The sequence below is a fragment of the Mirounga leonina genome, unplaced genomic scaffold (genome assembly GCF_011800145.1).
Source record: "Mirounga leonina isolate KUSES-001 unplaced genomic scaffold, KU_Mleo_1.0 Mir_197, whole genome shotgun sequence".
Classification (NCBI taxonomy): Eukaryota; Metazoa; Chordata; class Mammalia; order Carnivora; family Phocidae; genus Mirounga; species Mirounga leonina.
In genome coordinates, this window is record NW_023270494.1 from 673,933 (window position 1) to 697,659 (window position 23,727).

Here is a 23,727-nt window from a genome sequence, read left to right on the forward strand (position 1 = left end):
CCGCCCCGCCCGGCTCGGCGCTCGGCCTCCGATTGCTCGGGCCTGGCCGCCAGACCCGGGCCGACGGTCGAGTGCGTCGCTCTGCGTCCCCGGCAGCGCCGGCCTCGCGCAACCTCTCGCGGCGCTCGTCCCGGCTCGCGGCGGCTCCCGCGTCCCGCCCGCTTCCGCAGAGGCCTGGCCCGATGGCGCCTCAGCGGAGGGGCGCGCCCAAGGCTCCCGAGGGCAGCGGGCCGGCCGAGCGCCGGCGCCCGAGCAGGTACCGGACGGCGCGGGGAGGGGCGAGCTGCGGCGGCGGGCGTGGCGTGGCCGCGCGGCGGGCGTGGCCAGACCAGGGGGCGTGGCCTGTGGGGGCGTGGCCGCAGAGTCGTGCTGCGCGGCCGCGGCTCGGGGTTGGGACTCCGGACGCGAACTCGGGGCGGGAGTCCTTCCCTGACCCGGACCCTGTGTGCAGAGGGCTCCGCGGCCGGCCTCCCGACGCGGGCGTGCTCCGAGGCCCCGTCGTGTCGTCCCTGTGCGCTGTCCTTAGGGCTGTGTATAGGAGGGCCGTCGGATGGGTGGCCCGATGAATGAATAAGGGACCGTCCCATCGCGTAGCCTTGCAGGGGGTTCTTCCTAAAGCTCTCAGAGCCAGGGTGTGTTTTCATCGCTCCAGGAAAAATCACTGCGCCCCAGTGCTTGCCCAGCGGCCATGGACCTTGCTCTGAGACTTGGAAAGCAGGCCCCTTCTGTTCTGGCGAGATTCTCTGGGTGCAGCTTGAGCCAGCTTGCTCCCAACAGGGTGCTCCCCTTGAGCAGACCCCGAGGGGAGTGTTGCATCTGAATCTGGCCGAAGATGCAGTTTCTTCATCTTTTGTGTCTCTGTGCGTGTGTCGTCGTCGTCGTCCCCCCTCCCCTTCCCCCCCCACCCCGTCCCTTTCAGATTCCGCAGCCGCACTGTGGGGAGAAGGGTCCCCAGCAACTCTGCCTTGTCGGGCAGGGTGCCAATCATTTGCTGCTGAGATGGGCTGGCCGTCTCCCTGCCCTGTCTGGGATTTCCGGAGAAGGGAAATGATGGGCCGGCTGGTGTCAGGTGTCCACCCTGGTCTAATTATGGAAGGCTGGGTGGCCTGGAGGCTGGACAGCAGTTCTAGGGGTGGGGAATCTTTTTGAGTTGGGCAGAGCCCCCCTTCCCCTTCAGGTGTCTATGATCCCTGTTTAAAATGATCAGGTATCCACTCAATGTGGTCTGACCATGCTGTGCCCTCCTTGGGATTTATTTATTGGAATTTGTTTTATTCATATAGCACTGCAAAGAGTTGAGGGACATAAAAATAGAAGTCAGACTCCCTGCTTTTCAGGAATTAATCGCATACTTGAAGAAACAGGGCACACCTCCTTAAAAGAGTGCCTTGATCTTTTTTCTTTCTTTTTTTTTTTTTAAGATTTTTATTTATTTATTTGACAGAGAGAGACACAGCAAGAGAGGGAACACAAGCAGGGGGAGTGGGAGAGGGAGAAGCAGGCTTCCCGCGGAGCAGGGAGCCCGATGCGGGGCTCGATCCCAGGACCCCGGGATCACGACCTGAGCGGAAGGCAGACGCTTAACGACTGAGCCACCCAGGCATCTCTTTTTTCTTTCTTTTTTTGCGAGTTCTTTGAGCCCTACAGTCACCAAGTCTTTCCTAGACAACAGTAGACAGCTTCCCGTTTACACAGGTGCACACAGACAGCCGCACCCACGGGCACATACATGGGTACAGATGTGCACACACATGTGCATGCAACTTCAGCCCTGGCGGTGAGAAGTGTAGTTACCCAGGTTGTGCAAAAAGTGTCTTAATTGTACATTGTTTTCACTGTGCTTATCTTCTCGGCTGGCTTGTGGTTTTAGTGAAGTGGGTTTGACTCACACTTAGTTTGTGTCCTGTGTGTGGGCATGGGCCCTGGTACATGGTTCGGGGCAGTCAGTTTCAGTTGCAGGCAATGTGATTGGCAGCACAGATTCGGGTTCTCCGTGGGCCTGGAGGGACACTGACTGGCAGCTCACCTTGTTCCCAGCACGGGTCAGATGGGGCTGGGGGCCTCCTTCCCCAGCACGTCCTCTCAGGCTGCCGAGTGCCCCTGGATTGGCTGAGAGCAGCTCTGACCTCCGTTACTGCAGAACAGTGTAAGACTTGCTGTAACCAAGTGTGGGTGCGGTCCCTGGTCATCATGGTCTGTCTTCTCAGCACACACGGGTGCCTTTGGGTGACGGCGGTTGTGTTTTGTCCTCAGCAACAAGAGTGTCCGGGCCCCGCGGGAGGTGCCGAGGAAGTGGCTGAGAACTGCCATCCCGGGGGCCTGCGCCGTGCTTGCTGGGCTGCTGCTCTGGGGCAGTCTGAGGGGTGATGGTGGCGTCACTGAGGTCCTGGCTCACCGTGGCGAGATGCTACCAGGCAGGTTCATCGAGGTGCCCTGCTCAGAGGACTATGACAGTCACCGAAGGTTTGAAGGTAGGCGATGCTGCTGCAGTCCGGGAAAGAGCAGCACGTCAACATGGAACGCGCTGTGTCTGAGATGTGTCCGTGTTCTGCTGCAATGAATTGGTGGGAATCAGATTGAAAGTGGGCGGGGGCCGGGGGGTATGGGCGAACTTTCCCTCCTTCAGGTGGGTTAACCCACACCTGGACTGGGAAATGCAGGGGCAGGCCTGCCGGTCACCGAGGCTAACATTTTACCGAGGTGCCCTGCACTCTGCTGGAGAGACAGTTTGCCTGGAGGCACACAACGGAATTGGAAAGGTAAGGAAGAGAAAGCTGAAACGAGAAAGGTCTTTGGCTATAGAGTGTTATAGAGTGTTGTCGCTGCAGAAAATGTTGCAACAAGAAATGTCACTAATGGGGACGCCTGGGGGGCTCAGTCGTTGAGCGTCTGCCTTCAGCTCAGGTCATGGTCTCAGGGTCCTGGGATCGAGTCCCGCATCGGGCTCCCTGCTCAGCGGGAAGCGTGCTTCTCCCTCTGCCTGCCACTCCCCCTGCTTGTGTTCTCGCTCTCTCTCAAATAAATAATAAAATCTTATAAAAGAAAAAAAAAGAAATGTCACTACCAGAAGCCCTTCCCCAGGTCGAGTGTCCCATGCCGGGGGGGGGCAGGAAGGCAGGAGGGGGCGTGGTACCCAGAGGCGCCCATTGGGTTCGGCACCCCGGAGAGCCCAGGACCTCAGTGCCAGTGGGCTTTAATTTCTCACACATTCCTCGCTGCTGGGCACTTTCTCCGTTTTAAAAACCTAGCCTGCACGACTGTCTTAAAGACAGAATTTTGTTCATTTTTTCATTGAGAGTAGTGCTCTGGACTGAACTGGAAGAAGACTGCCCAGTGCTTCCACCGAGTGGCGCCCGCGGGCCAGGGCTCCACCTCCCTTGCCCGTATGGGTGCCCTCCCTGTCTCCCTCAGCCTTTCCCTCTCCTGTCCCAGCTTCCAAGAAAGTATTTCTCTGCAGTTAGAGCTGAAGTTTCTCTTCTCACGCACTTAATAATTTAGCAACACTAAAAGTTTGCACAAGGGGGTGGGGGGATTGGGAGTTGTTATTATTTAGCAATGTGGGGTTCCAGTTTGGGAAGCAGAAAAAATCCTGGAGACGAATAGTGATGATGTTGGCACAACACTATGAGTGTAAAATGGTAAATTTTGTGTTATGTATATTTCCACAATACCAAAAAATAGTTGAGGTCTATTTAAAGCTTCTGGACTTCTCTCCTGCCCCTCAAGCTGGAGGGGCTTCTACTTTGGGCAAGGGGCTCCTGATGAGACAGAGGCTCGACCCCTGTGGGGGTGTCTGGACAGAGCACCGCACCGTGTGTGTGTGTGGAGTGTGTGCTTGCCCTGATAAGTCAACCATCCAAAATTCACTTTTTCACCCAAATTATACTCTTGACCCTTACTCATGTTGAACACTCTGTTCCTACTGGGTTTCAGCATTTCAAAATTCATGGGGTTTTGGTTCTCTCTTTTTAAAAATCAGTTTCTAGGGCGCCTGGGTGGCTCAGTTGGTTAAGCGACTGCCTTCGGCTCAGGTCATGATCCTGGAGTCCCTGGATCGAGTCCCACATCAGGCTCCCTGCTTGGCGGGGAGTCTGCTTCTCCCTCTGATCCTCCCCCCTCTCATGCTCTCTCTATCTCATTGTCTCTCTCAAATAAATAAATAAAATCTTTAGAAAAAAAAAATCAGTTTCTAACCTAATTGCCTTGTAGCTCAATAATATATAATCTGTATGATATAGGTTCTTTGATATTGGCTCAGACTTTCTTTTTTTTTTTAAGATTTTATTTATTTATTTGACAGAGAGAGACAGCGAGAGAGGGAACACAAGCAGGGGGAGTGGGAGAGGGAGAAGCAGGCCTCCCGCCGAACAGGGAGCCCGATGCGGGGCTCGATCCCAGGACCCTGGGACCATGACCTGAGCCGAAGGTAGACGCTCAGACTGAGCCACCCCGGTGCCCCTGGATTTTTTTTTTTAAGATTTTTATTTTAATTGAGACACAGAGAGAGAGAGAGTGCACAAGCAAGGAGGAGGGGCAGAGGCAGAGAGAGAGGGAGAAACGGGCTTCCCGCTGAGCAGGGAGCCCAACTCGGGGCTTGATCCCAGGACCCCGGGATCATGACCTGAGCTGAAGGCAGACGCTCAACCTGTGGAAGGCACGGCCCCACAGAGTTCCCCTGGGGAGGGCCACCTATAGGTAAGTCCTCAACAGATTCAGCATGGGGTCAGCATCTCCTTCTGGCTCCTCTCTCCCCAGGCTGCTCGCCCAGGAAGTGTGGCCGGGGCATCACTGACACTGTCATCACCAGGGACGAAGCCCAGCGGATTCGCAGGTACCCAAGCCTCTTCTGTCCCGAACAAATGGGAAAGTGGGGCTGCAGGACAGGAAGCAGACGGTTTTTACTAAAAAAGCAACGTAAAGAAATTCATTTAGAATTCCTAAGCATTTCTTGCGTGCCTCCAAGGGCAAAAGCAGGCTTCTCCAGTTTCCAGGAGCAAAGGGTGTTCCCCTCAGGGATGCTGCTGCTGCCGCTGGAACCCGCCGAGGCCCAAGCCCTCTTCAGGGGAAGTGGGTCTGACCTGGATAGGAGGTCTAGGAGATGCTGCCTCCTCAGCTGTTGGGGAGACTGTGCGTGCCCTGTGCAGACGTGCCCCCTGCAACAGGGGCTCACAAGAGAGCGGTGCAGTCTCTGTGCCTAAGCTGGCTGGGCATTAGCCCTTGGGCTGACCAGCCGTGACTGGCGTCGGGGCAGGAAGTCTTACTCAGAGGCAGCCGACACTGGATTTTTCTTTGTTGGGATTTTAAAAACAAGATCTTAAAGCTTTGATTTTGCAACAAATTGTTCAGACACGAGAGCTGTTTAGACACAGGTGCAAGGTGGAGCGGCGTCTGCCCTCAAGCTGCCTTCAGCCTATGTCCCAGCTGCCCGTCCCAGCAGGGAGACGCTCCTCCTGTTTCTAGATAACAGTGTAGGGGCTCGTTGGGCAGGAGTCACTGGAGTCGGGTTGACCCATCCCCAGGGACCCAGTGGGAGTAGCTCAGCCCATTTGGGTGGGCACCAGCTCTTGGTGCTAAAGATGGAAATTAAGCCTACTTGTTTCTCATCTGTCATATTTAATTAACAAGATGGTGAGGAAATATTACCATTTACTCATTTAGCTTTGAAAATTGAGTCCTTTGGTCTGAACATGTGTTTATGTTGCAAATATTAAACAATCTATTAACATTACATGAATCATGCTGGTTATTTGCCTAGATATACCACAGAGAATTCTACTAACTAAATCCTGAATATAATGACCTTCCCCCACAGCATAGCCGAGAAGGGGCTGTCCCTGGGAGGATCTGACGGAGGGGTGAGTTCCTGCTTCAGTTTTCTTTCTGCCCCTTTAACTTGCTGTCCGTCCAGGAGCAAGGAGGTGTCCCCCCACATCGCCAGTGTGGACAGGCCACATTCAGGGGGCACAAGAGTGTCCCCGCTCTTCACAGGGAGTTGCAGCAGCCTGCTCCAGATCTGGGGCCCCCGCTGGGGGCAGGCGGATCTGGTCTCAGACAGTGAGCTGACAGAGGGTGAGTTAGGAGCCCAGTGAGGAGGGTGGCCAGCCCTGGAAGCGGGAGGGGCTCCTGGGACACGGTGACGCACATGCTCCCCAGCCTCCAGGCTGGAGGCCCCACAGACACGGTGTGGGCACTGTCATCCATGTGTGTGAGAGTGCAGGGGCCCAGTGGAGAGTGCAGGGGGAGTCCCAGGGGATCTCATAAACAGTGCGTCCACCCAGAACCTGGGGATAAGACCTTATTTGGAAAAGGGGTCTTTACAGATGCCATGAAGTTAAGGGTCTGAAGATGAGGTCATTCTGGATTGGGGTGGGCCCTGAATCCAATGGCAAAAGTGTCCTTATGCGAGAGAGGCAGAGAGAGACTTGTGGAAGAGGAGAAGCCGCAGGAAGACAGAGGTGGAGGGATGCAGCCATAAGCCAGGGGACCCCTGGAGCCACCAGAAGCTGGAAGAAGCAGGAGGAGTCCTCCCTTAGAGCCTTCAGAGGGAGCGTGGCCCTGGCCACACCTTGATTTTAGGATCTCTGGCTTCAGTAGCTGTGAGGAGACAAATTCGGTTAGTTTGAGTCCCCGGTTTGTGGTGATCAGTCACAGCAGCTGCTGGGCCAGGGCAGCCCTGTGCCTCATCTGCCTCCTGGGCAGCGCCTGGGGTCCTGTTCTTATGAGCACCACACATTAGCTTGCATTTCCCTGTGGTGTCCTGAATGTGGGTCTCCACCCAGCGTGTGAAGCTGTGGAAGATAGTCTTCTCTGCATTGTTTGGCGATGGCTGAATTATCGCCATTACGCAGACCCGGATCGGTCTACATGTTTGAAAGTCCTGGGAAGATTAGTTTATGGACTTTGCTAGAATTTCTAAGTATCTCTATGATTATCTGCATGACTTTATTTTATTCTGCAAAATTTCCCCCAGAGTTCTGAAAATTAAGCTCCTTTTATTTCAGTTTGGTTTGAATCAGGGGTAGCATTTATTAAAAACCCATTTGTGCATGGACTCATCTCTTATTCTTTGTTGGGCATTCCCAGGAAGTTGTCTTGCAGCAAAGGAACCAGATTTGATGCCTTTAAGTTCAGTTAACATTTATTAAGCTCAAATTATGTTCAAACCCCTGGGCTGATCACTGCACCAATTAGGAGAAATATAGTAGCTTCCAGATAGCGTAAAAATGGTCCCTGCTGGTGACCACTTTTCCCGGATGGGGCGGAAGACCCACAGAGGTGGGGTGGGCAGGGGTGCAGAACACTTTGACGGTGTTTTAGAAAGTAGGACCCAGCAATTCCACTTCTGGGGATTTACCCAAGAGAATGAAAGCATCTGTCCACACAGACTTGTCTGCCAGTGTTCAGGGCGGCTTAATTGGTAATAGCCCCAAACTGGAAACAACCCACATGGTTGTGTTACCCCAAACCATGGAGTGTCCTCAGCAATAAGATGGGATGGATGTCTGTGGACACAACAGCATGAGCGAACCAGAGTGGTGATGCTGAGCAGCAGGAGACCCAGAAAGAGTGCATCCCACATGATTAAATTCACATACAATTTTAGAAAATGTGCATCAGTCTGTGACGGTAGGAAGCACATCGGTGGTTGCCTGGGTGGGGAGGAGTCGGGGGAGAGAGGCAGGATGGCAGAGGGTACGAGGACATTCTGGGATGTGGTTGTTATCTTGATGGTGATGGTGGCTCACGGGTATGTGACATCAAAGCTTATCAAATTGTGCAGCTCATCTGTCCCTTACACCTCAACAGGGCTGAAGGAGCGAGGGTGGGCGGGGTGTGATTCAGCTGCAGGAGTTCACAGGTCTGTGGACCGTTTTCAGAAAATCAGACTGGGCGGGAGAGAATGAGATCTGTCCTGTACATACCCTGGGTCCCCTGTCTTGAAACCCGGCATGGCCTCCCGGTCCCAGGGTGAGGGTGGGCTGGACCTCAAGGCCCCTGCCGCCCTGTGCTCGTCTTTTCCAGGCATCCGTCTTGGACTTGCACTCGGGGGCCCTGTCTGTCGGGAAGCGCTTTGTGAATCTGTACAGGTGAGAGCCCTGAGGGGCTGCAGCCCTCCCTGCACCCCTGTGCATTTCTTAGCTGGAACTGGGGGTATGGCCCTTCTCAGGGGGCGGGATCCTTGTTCACCAGCTGCAGGGAACAGCCTGGGGCTCCATCGGAGGCTTCTCCGGGGCCTTCTCCGGAAAGCGGGACCTTCCTGAGGCCGAGGGGCAGCCAGAGGGAGAGGTGGGAGGGGTGAGAGGCTGGCCAGGCCCTCAGGAGAGCGGGAGAGTCCGGTGGGACTCCGATCCTCCCTGAGGCCAGAGAAGCAGAGATTCTCCCAACCTTGGTGCTCACATTGACGTCCGTCCCTTTAATCACGTGGTTATCGCTGGAGAAACAGAGATCAGCGCCCAGGAGGAAACAACGAAGCTAAAGGAAGTGGGGAAAAGATTCAGAGATTATAATAAAGCGTTGACAACAGACGTCCAATGAAACGTTACATTTGTTAACAGCCTATTTTTTCACAGATACTTTGGAGATAAAATACAAACCGTCTTCTCAGAAGAGGACTTCCAGTTGTACAGGTGAGGAGGAAAGCGGTCATGACGTCAGACGTGGAGGCAGGGGGCGCAGGCTGAGTGGGGAGGGCGGAGGGTCGGTGCCGCGGGAGCCCCGCCCAGCCAGGGGCAGAACCCAGGCGCGCCACGCCCATCAGGGCCACGCCCACCCAGCTGCAGGGCCACGCCCACCAGCCCCTGCTCAAGGGCCTAGGCCACGCCCCAGGCTAGGCCACACCCACCCACCCTCTGCAACCGTGCCCACCCATCTTCACCCCGCCCACCAGCCCACGCCACGCCCCTGGGCACGCCCACTTGTCCGAACCCACCGTGATCACGCCTTCCCCGACCCTGCCCATCCCACCACAGCACCGAGTCCATGCCCGTTGACCACGTCCACCCACCCAACCCTTGCCCTCAAAGACTACCACCCGGCCATACCCATCTGACCACTACCTCTCCAGACCACGCCCGCCCCGTGTCCACCCCAGCTGAGGGCTTGTGCATGTCCCTGGGGTATGTGCCACAGCCCCTGGCTTGTCGTGGGCACGTTGTGAGCAGAGGGTCTCACGAAGGCTGAAATGCACAGTTCACTTTACAGAGTCCGGGCAGGTGGACCCAGGGGTGGTACCTCTCTGCCCTGGGGGCCAGGCCAGGGAACCCATGGACCGCATGAGCGTCCCCAGAAATACTGAAGGGAGGGGGCTTGTCTGGTTGGCCTCTTCTCCCAGCTCCGTGGTTTTTCTCCTTCCCTGACACTCTGTGCAGCCAGGGCCGACTGGCAGAAAGTACTAGAACAGCTGTGAGTGTTACACTCTGCACTAGCGTCCAGATCGCTTCGGGCTAGTTGGTGGTGCACAGGGCAGCCCCTGCCTCAGTCGCTGTGGGTCCAGCCAGGCCATCGAGCCCACACGACCCTGTGGCAGGAGCAGGCCCGTGGAGGCCTCGTGCGCCCCCCGTCTGTCCAGGGCTGCTCCCTGCCCCTCGCAACAGCTCACGTGGAGGGAGGCAGAGCCAGCCTCAGCGGGTCCAGCAGCTCTTGCAAGAGCCCCACGAGCAGCCCAGGGTGCTGCAGGGGGCCGGGCCCTCTCAAGTCACACCACACATGCTGGCGCCAGGAACGGCCCTCCTGCCCTGACAGCGCCCCTCACTGGGGAGTGGCTTTCTTTAATTAAAACTTATAATTTTTAGATAATCAAGACTCACAGACTGTTTGGGGAAATAACACAGGGCGATCCCATGTACCCTGCACCCAGTTTCCCCCAATGGCAACAAGTTGGTGTGAGCAGAGCAGGGCATCGCCCCCAGGAACCGGCCCCAGTGCTGCCCCCACCGTCTTGCTCAGAATCCCTGGTTCTACCTTATTTGTGTGAGTGTGTGCAATTCTGTCCCCTGGGTTGGTCATGTAAGGGCTGCCAGTCACGGTACCAAGCGTCTCGTCGCCATGCGGACCCCCACGTTGCCCTTCTGTCCCCTCGGCCCCGGCACCCGTCCCTGACCAGCAACCAGCAGGCCCATTGCTACCGTAGCCTCGAGGCCTGGAAACAGCTGCTGCTTCCCTTTGGTGATGTTTCCAGGGAGACAGCCGGGCTCCTGGTCCAGAGAGAAGCGAAGGGTCGGGGTGAACTTGACCTGCAAATTGTAGCAGCAGTGAGCGGTGCCCTTGACCCCTGCCACGCGCTAGTGACCTCACTGGGTCGGCCCTGAAGTCTGGGCCTGGAGCGAGGCCGGGTTTCGCAGCACAAAAGGGCCAGGTGACCAGCGGTGCAGGAGCCTGGTCTGCAATCACCCCGTGACTGGTTTACTGTGTTTACGGTGTTTACTGTCAAGTGAACAGCGTGCATCAGTATTTTAATGTTCGTAAGTTCAAGGCTCTATGAAACGTAAAAACGATCACCACGGATGAAGGGAAAACAGTGGATTTGTGTCTCATTCGAGTGCGAGCCTGCAGAGAGGAAGGGGTGTCGATCCAACTGCGGTCGGGGACAGTGGTTGCGCAGAGAACCCAGGGAGAGTCGCACGTATGGAACAGAGTTTGTATTTCTGGAGTGAAAACCCAGTTGGCTGTTGAACCAAGAAGGGTGAGCGCCGTTGCCGGGCACGTGGGTGCTGGAGGAGGCGGCTGCCAGGAGGCATGGAACGCAGGCTTCATCAGGACGTTCGCTGTGTTCCACCAGAGCTGAGGGTTTAATAAATGAGACTGGTAGTTATCAATGAGGAAAAATGGAAGGAACCAATTAGTTTCACACAGTAAAACAATTATTAAAATAATAACTGGGGCGCCTGGGTGGCTCAGTTGGTTAAGTGTCCCACTCTGATTTCAGCTCAGGTCATGATCTCAGGGTTGTAGGATTGAGCCCGGCATCGGGCTCCGCGCGCAGCAGGGAGTCTGCTTGAGATTTTCTTTCCCTCCACCCTTCCTCCTGCTCGCATCAGCTCTCTCTCTTAAAATAAAAAAACCTTTAAAAAAATAATCATAGGGCGCCTGGGTGGCTCAGTCGTTAAGCGTCTGCCTTTGGCTCAGGTCATGATCACAGGGTCCTGGGATCGAGTCCCACATCGGGCTCCCTGCTCGGCGGGGAGTCTGCTTCTCGCTCTCCCACTCCCCCTGCTTGTGTTCCTGCTCTCGCTATCTCTCTCTCTGTCAAGTAAATAAATAAAATCTTTTTAAAAAAAATAATCATAATAATAACCCAATCACTAAAACTTCTCAAAATAGATTCTCAAATAGTGTTGTCAAGGAAATGGCAGTTTTAGAGGGTAACGTTGGAATCTTTTTTCTAACTTTGTCTACTCTGTTGTTAAAAATAATTGAGCATTCTGAGACATGACAAGAGTATTACCAGCATGAGATCTCAGCCTGATCTCATTTATGGTCTAGATCGTCACAGAACATTTCTGCTGGACCAAGAGAGCGAGGTTTGGGGACTCTTGAGGCCATGGCGATGTCATGGTCAGAAGAGCTGCCTATCTCCCACGAAAGCATTCTGATAATTCACACAAAATACAAAATGCTCCGCTCTGTGTGTCTTGTGAGATGGAAGGAAAGCTTTGAGGTTGGCTTTATGGTTAATGTTCAGGGTGAGAAATTCCCGGAACTCCACCTCGGGTTATTACAGAGGTGGTCAGTGTGCCCCCGGGAGCAGGGCTCCTGCCGCCCTCGGTGCCACGTCCACGTGGTTTCATCGGACTCCTAGCCATCTCTGGACGTGCTGAAGGTAAAACGTCAGTTTGTTTCCCGTCTTTTCTGGCTGTCATCTGTCTGCTGACCTCAGGGAGGGTGTGCAGCGTGACATGCAGTGGCCGGAACTGAAAACCGGAGGACTGTCCGGGGCGGGCCCCCGGGAGCCCAGAAGGAGCACCATCACCTCATTAGTGTGCCATCCACAGAGTGTGTGGTTTGATGACAGAGTGAAGGAATACCATGAGCCTCTAAGTTCTTTCGGTTCGTTGAACTGGGACATTTGGCTCAACACTGTTGGCAAAGCTTTGCGCGTTGAAGGTGAACAAAGATGAAGACAACAAAGCCCACTAAAAATTCTGACATTCTCAGAAGTAGTTTTTCTGACTTGGCTGATAAGAGCTGCTGAGCGCACACGTATCTCCTACCCCGTTGAAGGGTTAGAAGCATTCTGAGTGTAGTTGTTGGCCCAGCAGAAGTTCCATGAACGTCGCTGATGGTAGAGTCCTTGCTCTACTTACTGAAATGAGTCTAAGGGGGTCCCAGGAAAAGTCTGGTGCGCCCCCAGTTGGCGCCCTGCGGAATGGGGGCACCCTTTGGCTAGTGGTGTGCCTGTTGAAGCATCGGCCGGTGGTTTGGAGATGTTGGAAGGATACCCTGTTGTGCTGGAGCTACATCGTTTGTGGGGCTAGAGCTAGCTCCGCACGTGTGCACAGGGGTACGTGGGCAGGCCCCTGAATGTGTAGGTGCGTGTGGGCGTGTACCTGAGTCTCGCAGACTTGGGCATATGTAGGGGTGTAAGTGTGTATGGCGTGTGTGGGTAGGTCCGTGTGCACACGTGTGTCCAGGCATGTAAATATGCTGCGTGTAGGTAGGTATGTGTACACGTGTGTAAGGGTGTACGTTTGGTGTGTGTAGGGAGGTCCGTGTGCACATGTGTGTAGAGGCGTGTAGGTGGGTGGGTAGGCAGCAGGTGTCGTGTGTCTACCTGAAAGACGGGGGTCAGCCCGTCTAGCACTGCTCCCCTGCATCTGGCCTCCCACAAGGAGGCGGCTCCCTGGAGCTCGGCTGTGCAGGTCAGCAGCGGTCCAGGCAGAGGTGGTGCCCCCACTGTGGATGCCGATGTGGGGGGCTGTGCTCCATTGGCACCTCGCCCCACAGCTGCGCGTGCAGGGCTTGGAGCCCAGCCCCCTGGACGTGCGAGGAAGGGGCCGGTGTCTCTACGGGGTGCCACCCCTCTGCTGTGGCAGGCGGTGGCCCCGGCCCCTGGCTGCGCACACTGTAGCTCCCAGTGAGGGCCCCTCTGCCCCGCTCAGGAACACGCGCACGCGATGCAGAGGGCCGCTCTCCTCCTCTGTTGCTCCTGAGTGTCCCCAGCGGGCCTGGTGCCGTGGCCATTCCTGCAGGGAATCGGTGCTCAGTTCCTAGTCCTGCACGTGGTGTCCTTTCACACAGGCCCAGGCTGCTGGGTGTGTGTCTGTCCGTCTGGCGGCTGGCCTGTAGTCCGTGTCTTTTTGCGGCGTGGCGCTGTGTGGGCTCTGCGGGACCTGTGGAGAGTTCTCTCCGGGGGCCGCACTGCTCCTGGGTGATGCATGTGTCCTCCCGACAGGGACGTGCGGCAGAGGGTCCAGCTCACGATCGCCCAGGCTTTTGGCATCAGTGTGTCTTCGCTCTACCTGACAAAGCCCACGTTCTTCTCCCGCATCAACAGCACCCAAGCCCGGACGGCTCACGATGAGTATTGGCACGCACACGTGGACAAGGTGAGCACCCACCCTCCGGCGCAGGTGCTGGGGCTTGTCCGTGCCTGCCCGAGCCGGCTCGGCCTGGGCTTCGGAGCATCTGCCCTGTGGCGTGTCTGTGGTTGGGATTTTAGATGTCTTCCTCTCCGACATTTGGGGTGGGCCCTAAACCCTGTGGAACCCCGTGGATGTCGTCAAGGAGGTAAAACCCGTCCCCGTGGGACAGTGAAATGTGCACTAGGAAGTGGTGGGCACCGTGGTACCCTGTCCTCCGTGGCTGCGTCCGCTGGAGCCGTGAGCTCCACCACGTGCCACCCAGGCAGCTCTGTCGTCCCCACAGCTGCAGGTGGCCTCCCCTTGGGCACCCTCCACCCGCGTCCCGCCTCTTCACGGGAAGATCTCTCAACCACTCAGGATCCTCTGGATCTCCCGTCCTTGATCTCTGTTGCACAGTCCCAGCTAATCAGTGATCTCGACCCGCTGAGTTGGAGCCCATCCCCATCTGTACTGCAGCCACGCCCCCCCGTGTTCTCAGCATGCTGCCGGGGTCACCTGAGGGCTGCAGGTGTGCTCAGGTGACCGAGGACCGTCCCTCGTGTCCCTTGATGCTAGAACGAAAGAAGCAGGTGAAGAATACCCGGAAAGCTTGGGATGAGTGATGAGGGCAGGTTGGGACGCACGCTTGCAAATGGGGCTTCAGCTCTGAAACCCAGCCAGATGCTCAGCCTTTGTTTAATCTCGACTGGGCTGACGGAGGCGGCACCGCGCGTGGCCATGAGCACAAGGGTGTGGTTAGTGAAACCGAGGACCCCAATATGTAATCAGTTCAAGCCAGCTTAAATGGAAGTGGCGTCTGTGGCCAGGGGCTCCCAGCGGGCCAGCGACGCTCTGGGGGCTCCCCAGACTCAGGCTGGGACTGCGGGATTTCTGGCCTCACGGCGGGAGGCCCAGGGTCTGCTTGCAGTGTGTTCGGACGCCAGTCCGGGCCGCTGTGGTCCAGCCCGTCCCCCTGCCCCTCACGGCTGTGGCAGCTGTTGGTCTGTGGGTGACCACCGCCGATGGTCACCGCACCAGGCGGCAGGTGCGACCTTGGCCGTGAGATCATCACAGACGTTGCAGGGGCAGAAGTGGTTCTTACGGTGCTGACGGCAAAGACGATGCGTGTGGAGGACGGACGGGTACGTCCAGCATACGGAGAAGGGAGCCCCCTCCGTGGGCCGGAGCCCAGGAGGATCTCCTGCACGAAGGAGGAACAGCCCTCCACCCACCAGGAAGAGTCCGCTCAGGAGAAACAACCCTGAGCGTGGCCCGGCTGCGTTCTCGCACTTCGAAGAGAATACTCCTCAGGCGGGAGGAGACTGGCCGCCAGTCACATGTCAGCAGCCTCAGGCTCTCCAGAGCGATGCTCAGAGCCAGGAGGCCACGGAAGGGTCTGCAGGAGCCGGGGTCACATGAGCAGCCACAGGCCGCTCCCGTGTGGACATGGCAAAAAGATGTCCTCAGACGCAAGAGAACTCTGGAACGTGGCATCTGCTCCTCATCCGCGAGGCTCTTGTCTCAGCTCAGGAACAGAGACACCCCCGCCACTCCCAACCAGCTCCCTGGTTCTCACGCGAGTTCTGAGAGTTCCTTTGCGGTATCTGGGGGTGGGCGGGTAGGAGAGGGTCAGGTTCCTGGACTCCCCGCCCACTGCACAGGGTCTCTCTCAGGTTTTACGTGGCTCACGTATGATTGATGGACGTGAGGTTCACTGCGGAAGCTGCTCAAGAAGCCCGGCCCCGGGAGATTCGCAGGCTTATCCCTCTGGTGTTTGTTGGGAGAAGGGATTCCGGACAAGGGGAACCTGAGTCGGGGTCTTAGTGGGGGATGCGGACACGCCCAGGTGTATAGGAATCCAGCCTCATGTTGCGTGGTACCAAGTTTGTGAGATGGTGACATTGCTCTTGGGCACTATGGCAGCTCTGCTGGCCGGCCCCCCTCCCGTCAGGAGGTGACTGTCGTCATGGTGATGGGGGTAGAGATGGTTGCAGGGGGAGAAGGCTTTTTGAGCCTTGATCAAATATGGCACGTGAGACTGGCCTGGGGCTTCTGAGTTGTTCCCAGGATGCCTTCAGGTGTCAATAGAATCACGTATGACTGGCTGTCAGCCCGGTGGCTTAGAGGAGAGAGTCGGGCTGTGCTCCAGGGCTGGGGGGCGACGGTTTGGACTGCAGTTCTTAGACCCCTCCCTTTATCTCTTACCCCACACTTGCTAATTGAACGATTCATCAGCCTGGAAAATGTTATTATGTGATTAAAATTCCTTGTTTGTCGATATCACTATCTTTGTGTGAAAAGAATGCGTATCTCGGTTCCCTTTATTAACCAGATCCCGATCTGTGTGAGTGAGCCTTTGGAGAAGTGCAGTCAGCTTCTCCTCAGCAGCCTGAGGTTCTAAACCAAACCCTGCAGATGAGAAAACAGCATTTCCACGTGGTGCCCCTTGTCTGCCCTGGCCGCGAACAGTACCTCGCCTCCCAGACTTCAGGGCATCTGAGGGAACAAATGATAGCCACCCCCTGTTTACATCCCTCCGTCCAGGCCAGGGGTGGGGGTCGGTCATCAGAGGGTCCATGCTCAGACGAGCCCTCAGCCAGACCCCGTCCTTCACCATCTGCTTTGGACTGCCCGCGCGGTCTGCCCGAAGAGCGTCTATGCAAAGAGGCTCACGCACTAAAGGGCAGACACTGTAGGGTCCGCCAGATAAGGACCCCGGGGTCGTCAGAGACAGAGACAGAAGGGTGGGGGCCGGGAGTGTTTAATGGGGACAGTGTCAGTTTGGGAAGATGCCAGGCGAAGTTCTGGGGACGGACGGTGGGGATGGCTGCGCGACTACGATGTGCTTCGTGCCCCTGGCTAAAATGGCACATTTATGGCACGTGTATTTTACTACAGTTAGAAGCAAAGGTTGGGGCTGCCCCACATGTGAAGAAAGAGCAAAAGCACTTGTCGTTGCCGCGTTTGTTCCGTGTGTGGACGTGGGAGGTGGGAGCTGCCAGTTAGCGGGTGACACGGCCACCGTCCCGGGAATTGCTGTGGCTCGGGCTTGTCGGCCGAGCGTCCACACGCGCTGCATCTGAGCTGTGCAGGAGCTCCAGGCAAAAGTGCAGGACCGCGGGCCTGACCGCGGTGTGTCTGTGGTCGGGAAGGCAGCCGGCGGTCTCATTTAGGAGGCGGACATGTGTTGTTGACCGACCTCGGAAGCGCAAGCGCGGCCTTCTGGGCTGGTGTGCCCACGAGCGCCCGGACGCTGACGTGCTCCCTCACGCTCTGCCCGCAGGTGACCTACGGCTCCTTCGATTACACCTCACTGCTCTACCTCTCCGACTACCTGGACGACTTCGGCGGGGGCCGATTCGTGTTCATGGAGGAGGGGGCCAACAAGACGGTGGAGCCGAGAGCAGGTAGGACCCTCAGGCGGCAGCCCCAGGCTTGCAGGCAGCTGGGCAAGCCATCCATCTGCTGGCCTGGACACGCCCGCTGCCCCAGGTCACTGCTGCACATCCCCCGAGCCCCCCACTTCCTGCAGTGCATTCCCGCTCTGTGCCTCCCCAGACCAGGTGGTCCTGGAGCCCCCAGGGCCCCCAGCACGGCACGAACACTCAGAGCGGCCCATGAGCATGTGCTGAGCGGAGGGACCGTCCCCTCCCTTCTGGCGCTTGTGGGGAAGGCTGGGTTCGCAGCCCCAGCCAGGACTCCCAGAGACTCACAGGCAGAGCCCGGACACCTGGCCCAGACTCCTGGGCCGCGCCGTCCCCCTGCGGCCACGGCTCACCTGTTCTGCCGCACTGCGCTCACTTGCTCACTGGGCGCCCGCCTGGTGGGAGCCCAGTCAGACCAGAGAGGCTGCCCTCCTGGGTTGGCTAAGAATGTTCCTACCGGCCGTGGGACCAAGCCAGTGGGTCCAAACAGCTCCCTGTCGAAGCTCTGAGTGGGACACGCAGTAGCGTGGAAATCAAAGCTGTAAAAAGGGAATTAAGCAGCTCAGGGTTTGCTCTCCTCCCTCTGTGGTGAGCACGGGAAGAGGTGCAGACCCGGCTCAGTCAGTGGGCAGGAGGGGCCTCCAGACACCCTGCAGCTCCGGCAGTTTAGCAGATTTAGAACCAGAGAAGCTTCTGGTGCTAAGGCTGGGTGTCACCTGTCACTGCTTTCAAGAGACACCCTTGTGGCCCAAGAGGAAAAGGACGTGAAGGACCTCAAAAACTGAGATTATTTCACATTTTTGGTTACTCAGTTGCTGAGCTAAATCTTATTTTAAGTGATTTACTGAAGAATGTAAAAAGCCAGAAAGTATCTTTTTCTGAATTCTGAAAAGTTTCATGTTTATAGAATTATGTGGGCAGTATTATTCAGACAACTTGATGTTCCCCTAGGGGATGTGGCCCTGGGAGACTCGGCCTGGGGGATGTGGCCTTGGGGGACGTGGCCCTGGGAGACTCAGCCTGGGGGACGTGGCCTTGGGGGACATGGCCCTGGGGGACGTGGCCCTGGGGGACGTGGCCCTGGGAGACTCAGCCATAGGAGACTTGGCCTGGGGGACTCAGCCTGGGGGACGTGGCCCTGGGAGACTCGGCCTGGGGGACTTGGCCTGGGGGACGTGGCCTTGGGGGACGTGGCCCTGGGAGACCCGCCCTCCAGTGTCAGTGTTACCGTGTTTGCTCTTTGCCTCGTGTGGTGTTGGCGGTGCTGGCCTGCTGGTCACCACACAGATGGTGACTTCATCCTCTGCTGGTAATTTCCTCGTGGTTCTGGTGACAGGTAGCCTGCCACTGGGTTCTTGCAGAGCACATCTGTAGTGCCTGTGTTTATCGGAACCACTGCGCACTTCCCAGCTCCGTTGCTGGGCTGCACGCAGAAAGCACAGAGGGGCTCCGGCAGGACCGCACGGCCCGAGTCGCACTTTTCTCCACAGGTCATCACACCGGCATTTGGGGGGCCTGAGAATCTCTCTCCAGGTGGGCAAGATGGGGGTCTGCCAGGTTATTTTATAACACTCCCTCTGTCCCGTCCCCGCTTGGGGCTCAGCGAGGCTGGTCCGTGCCCACAGATGTCACAGGAACTGGCGTTTGCCGGGCGAGAGATGCAGCGCGTCTCGCCCGCCAGCAAGGCCACATGAAAGTTGGCATCCATTCCTTACACAGCGTCCTCGGCCTCATGGGAATCCACAGGAAAATAGCCACAGCGCCTCACGCTTTCCCCCTTACTCATGCTTCCCAGGACCCTCTCCGTAGATCCGGGTTTCCAGTGGGGACCGCTTTCCTTCGGCCTTCACGCATCACACCCCTGGCAGCAGCTCTTCTGAGAACGTCCCCATCTCACCTTTTCTCCCGGCTATCTTCACTGACTGTGAAATTCAGGACTGATGGCATTTTCCTTTCTCTTTATAAACATCATTCCTTTATTCGGGTTCCATTCTTGCTGAGAGAGTCGCCATCACTGGGTCACTGTCTTTTTTCTCTGCTGTTTCCAAGATTTTCCCGAAATCTTTCATTTCATCCGTTCCATGGTGTTGGGCCTCGGCATGGACTTATTTATATTTATCCCACTTGGAGTTTGCTATGCTTATTGGACTAAAAGCCAAAGGTTTTCATCACGTTGGGGAAAGTTGGGCGATCATTTCCTCAAGTCCTCCTTTTCTGCCCCAATATTAATTTCTTCTTCTGAGGCTCCAGCAGCATGAACGGTGGGAGGCTTTGTACTGTCCCAAGGTCTCTGTTTGCAAACTGTGCCAACGCGCAGGGAGGGATGTGGAGATCCCCCACTCTTACTGCCTGTCAACAGACACTTGATTGCCGTGTCCTTCTGCACAGGGGGCAGAGGGCATGGACGGGCGTGCACACAGGCCTGGCTGCTTGTCCGGTGTCTCAGGTTTGAATCAAAGTGCAAGAGACTGAGGACAAGATGTCTTTTAAAAATGTGGGTCTCAGAGAGTGTTGTGCGTGCGGCTTGCTCTGGGAAAGAGTGTTTCCTTCGCGGGGACGGCACCGTGTGTGAGCTCCAGGAGCCACCGGGCTCACACTCGGCTTCCGCTGTGTCCACGATTTCTTTTGCTCTGTTGTTCCCAAGCAGAGCACAGTTCTTTGCTTACAACGAGAAAGGAGCAAGTGTCTGAGATGGACTTTCCTTTCCTTTGCAAAGATTATGGTCGAGTTGCAAGTATGAAGGAAGCAGTCGCGTTTCCAGCAGTAGCTTCGAAGGGAAATGCAGTTGCCACAGTGCCTGCCGAATCCCTGGTTCCTCCCCTGCAGCTTTGCAATGGTCAGCCCCCTTGTAGAAAGATCTACGGTGCTGTGTGCAAGGCCAGTTAAAGACGGAAGCCAATGAGTGGAATTGTCTGTTGACGGTTGGAGGACCCCCTCCTCTTGACTCAGAAGCTGCCTCTCCCCACGTCTTCACCTTTTGTCCCCACTTGATGGGAGCTAACGAGGCGAGGCGCTTGGCGTTGTCTTGACGCGTCTTCCCCGATTCCTGGTTAAAGCTTTGCCATCACTCTGCAGGGTTTGGTTTTGTCTGACGTGGGATTAGAAGTAAGGTCCTAAGCGTCAGACCTGAAAGGCTGTGAGGGGTGGGCCTAGGGCGGTCCCGTGGCTTGTCGGGGCGCCCTGGGTGGCGGCAGGACCTCGCCCCAAGTCTGGCCCCGCCCACCGCGAAGAGGGTCGGGACAGGGGTTGGGGGGCCCCTCACTTCCGGCGGCCTTGCCTCCTTTGCATCCTGCCCAGCCATTCCGTGGCAGGCGGGCCTGTCCCGTTCTCCTTGTTTGCTGCGTCAGGGCCGGCTGTCTGTGTGGCCTCCTGGTCACTGCTCTCTTCTGTCCCAGGTCGGGTGTCCTTCTTCACCTCGGGGTCCGAGAACCTGCACCGCGTGGAGAAGGTCCACTGGGGCACCCGTTACGCCGTCACCATCGCCTTCACCTGCAACCCGGACCACGGCATTGCAGACCCCGTGTTCACGTAGCCCCGGCCTCGGCGCCCTCCCCGGGAGCAGCCACGCCGGACAGATGCCCCCTGCCGCCAGTTCGGCCCATTTCCATTGAACAAGGTGCCTTATGAATCACCCGGAGGTTGATTTGCTGCTGTACTAATCGTTTCTCGTCTGTAAGTAAATTAGGGGAAGCGGCTCTTCACCCCCAAGCACCCGTGTGTTTGATTCAGCGTGCTGTCAACGTCGGGCCCAGGAATCGGCAGCGAGCCGACGTGCCCGCCTGCCTCCAGGAGGGATCCCCGGGCCCTGGGTGGAAATTCCCGTTTGTGAATAGATAGGCATTCGCCCGGGCCTCATCCAAGTTCAGAAAGCACCGCGGACCGTTGAAGACCGACTTTGGGATGTGGACGATGCCATGGTCTGTAGAACAGGCCCAGGGCGCGGGCAGCTCTGGGAGACAGGTGCGGGCCGAGGACCTAGGACACCGGTGACGTGAGTCCCACCGGACACAGCATCCTCCTGCGACCAAGCCGGGCACACCACACGCGGGCGCCCTGCACGTGCCCTGGCAGTGCCATGTGGGAAGGCAGGGCGCGGGTGCCCGGGGGGCAGACCGTGTGTGTAATCTGGGGAGGCAGCAGCAAGGGACCAGGCAGTAGGACGACGGGAAGCAATAGCAGATTGAAGCCAAGCAGGGCAGCACCAGTGGGCTGAGGTCCGTTAATCTCTGGCCCCCAGGCTCCGGGAGGCCGAGGGGGAAGCGGGAGCATCGTCCGTGGCACATCCAGTCCCTTTTGGGTTGACTGACACTGTAAATACCAGTTTTTCACTTGATCTTGAGTTCCAGGAGAAGCAAGCATAGACCGCCAGCTCTGAATTCACTTTGTAGGGCCCCCGCTTCCCCCAGGAAGGGCTTTGCGGGCTCTGGTTTACCATCCCAGCCTCCTGCCTCCCCTCTGTTCCCGCCTGAACCTCCCCCACCCATTGCCTGCCAAGCCCAAAAGAGTGGCAGGGGAGGGTCCGCACCCAGTGGCCAGGACCGATGCCTGAGCCCCGTCCCCCCACAGATCTGCAGGCCCCGCCATGACGTTCCTCAGCACCTTTGAGACCAGGTCAATCCCAGGGGAGCAGGGGTGCGGGCAGTCCCTCCTCCCAAGAAGGCCGCACTGTGGGCGTCCCGGCTGCTGTCCCCAGCCCTGTGGACACACGAGGTGGGGCTCACAGTCACACAACTGGCTGGTGCCCAGCTTGAGCTCTCTGGGTCTCCCTCGGTAAAGAAGACAGATCTAGGGGGGCGGGGGTCAGCCCGAAAGGGCCCCATTCCTGGAGAATTCCCATGAGCAGTAAGGAGGAGGGAGGAAGCGACAGGAGGATGGGCACCATCTGGGGTCTCCACACGCCCAGGGTGGGTTACTGGACCAAGGCTTTGTCCCCAGGAAAAGGTGGGCCACTCCCCTCTCCAGGTCCCCGGTCCCCAGAACAGACCCTCCCCAATCACCCCACACATCTGAGACCCGCCTTAGTGGTGGGGGCTGCCGGAGGCTGGTGGAGTTTGTGGGGTGGGGGGCACATGGCATTGAGGTGCTGGCCATGCAGTTGGCCCTCTCTTTCTGCCTGTCTGTGTGAGGCCAATGCAGGGCGGGCCTGGGGTTGGCGGTCCGCACCCCCCCCCCAGAGCCCCAGCTGAGGCTTCGTGTCTCGCCTCAGACACACTGTGTTCAGGGGCTTGCCTGGATCAGGACCCCCTGAGACCCCAGCTGGTGCCCCAGCCTCACTGTCAGCTCAGGCACCCCTCCCTCCCTGCCCAACACAGGTGGGCCCCTGCTCACACCATTCATCAGAACCCCCCCCCCCCCAGGGCCACCTCCGCGGTCTGGACAGCTCCTGGCTGCCAGTGGCCTGCTGCCCAGGCTGGCATGCAGTGGGGTGCAAACTGTCTGCCTTCACTCTGCCTGGTGGCCGTGGGCATGGCGGGGGGAGGGGCCAGAATAGGAAGGAGGCAGGGGTGGGGCTGGTAGGCAGGGGCAGAAGCGGAGGGACCCTCCGCACAGGCCCCCATGGGGACCAGGGAATACACACATGGACGCAGGGCAGGGAGGGGGCTGGACCGCTGGACAAGAGCTCCCCAGGCCACGGACCACTCTGACCCCACTGGGCATCTAGACCCCAGTTTCCACCGCCAGGGGGAGAAAGGGGCAGGTCAGAGCTGTCCAGCCTGTGGGCCTGCCCTGGGCAGCTTAGGGGATCTCTCCTGGGGGAGAACTGGCCCCTCGCCCCCCACGTGGGGGTGGGCCCTTGGCTGGCCTGGAGAAAGCAAGTCTGGAGCTCCTGGCTGTTGGTGTTGGCAGCCCTGCTTCCTGCTCGAGCGTCAACCGTCTGGAATGCTAATGGAAAAATCAGCCCTGGCACTGGGGCTCCTGGTTTGGCGGTTTGGGGGTGTTTGGGGAACCAGGCTGGACTCTGGCCACCCCTGCATCCCTTACATGGGGATGGGGGCTCCCACCTTCCGCTGGCCGAGCTCTCCTCCTTTCTCATACTGGTGAGTGGTTGAGGGAAGGTGGCCCGGCAGCTGGGGATGAGCTCTGGGTGCTTTCTCCAGGGGACAAAGGGACCCCAGCATCCTGTCCCCCCAAGGCTGGCCCTTTAGGTGACCCAGATCCGGAGCACCTGTCAGCCGGATGCACAGGTGTAGACTCAGGTGAGTTCAGGCCTCTCAAAACCGCTCAGGATGCCCTCCCAGAAAGGGCCCCACGCATCACCCCACAAGCACTGTGTGGCCACCCACACAAGCACCAAACCCCCCCCCCCCCAGCGCAGAGGTCCATCTGGGGAGCATAGTCTTCACAAGCAGAGAGCTCCCCAGGCAGGGAAACCGTAGTGGCTACTGGTTTGGGTACAACTCACTTCCCAAAGAATGAGTTCCTGGAAAAATGAGTCTGGGGAACTTTGAAGTGTGGGTTTCTTGTTGATAAAGAACGTCCGAAGTGCAGCTCCCCTGGGCGTGTGGCCCAGTGACATGGACTCCGCGGGTCTGCGCACCGGCCACGCTTCCTGCAGAGGGCGGGACAGCCGCAGGCCACCCTCCGGGGGGCTGGGGGTGCCCTGTGGCCCCACCGCAGCGGAGGTCAGCAGCCCGTCCCTTCCAAGCCTGAGCCACCTGGAGCCCGAGGGGCAGGAATGTGCCTGTCCCTGGTAAACCCATCATCCCCACCCGCTCGGCTCCGGAGCTTCCTGGGTTGCCAAG

At 57.7% G+C, this 23,727-nt stretch overlaps 1 protein-coding gene across 2 annotated transcripts; it reads left to right on the forward strand.

The window, feature by feature from the left end:
- Positions 1–130: 130 nt before the first annotated feature.
- OGFOD3 (2-oxoglutarate and iron dependent oxygenase domain containing 3) lies at positions 131–20,697 on the forward strand. 2 transcript variants are annotated; one of them, XM_035025714.1, is made up of 10 exons: positions 131–256; positions 2,254–2,471; positions 2,661–2,759; positions 4,756–4,831; positions 5,813–5,855; positions 8,023–8,087; positions 8,571–8,627; positions 13,391–13,544; positions 16,843–16,966; positions 20,380–20,697. In XM_035025714.1, exons 1-10 carry the CDS (start codon positions 183–185, stop codon positions 20,514–20,516), a joined length of 1,047 nt encoding a protein of 348 aa, XP_034881605.1. In that variant the 5' UTR covers positions 131–182; the 3' UTR covers positions 20,517–20,697. The 2 variants fall into 2 exon arrangements, with proteins under 2 accessions (XP_034881605.1, XP_034881606.1); XM_035025715.1 differs by lacking the exon at positions 2,661–2,759.
- Positions 20,698–23,727: the final 3,030 nt, after the last annotated feature.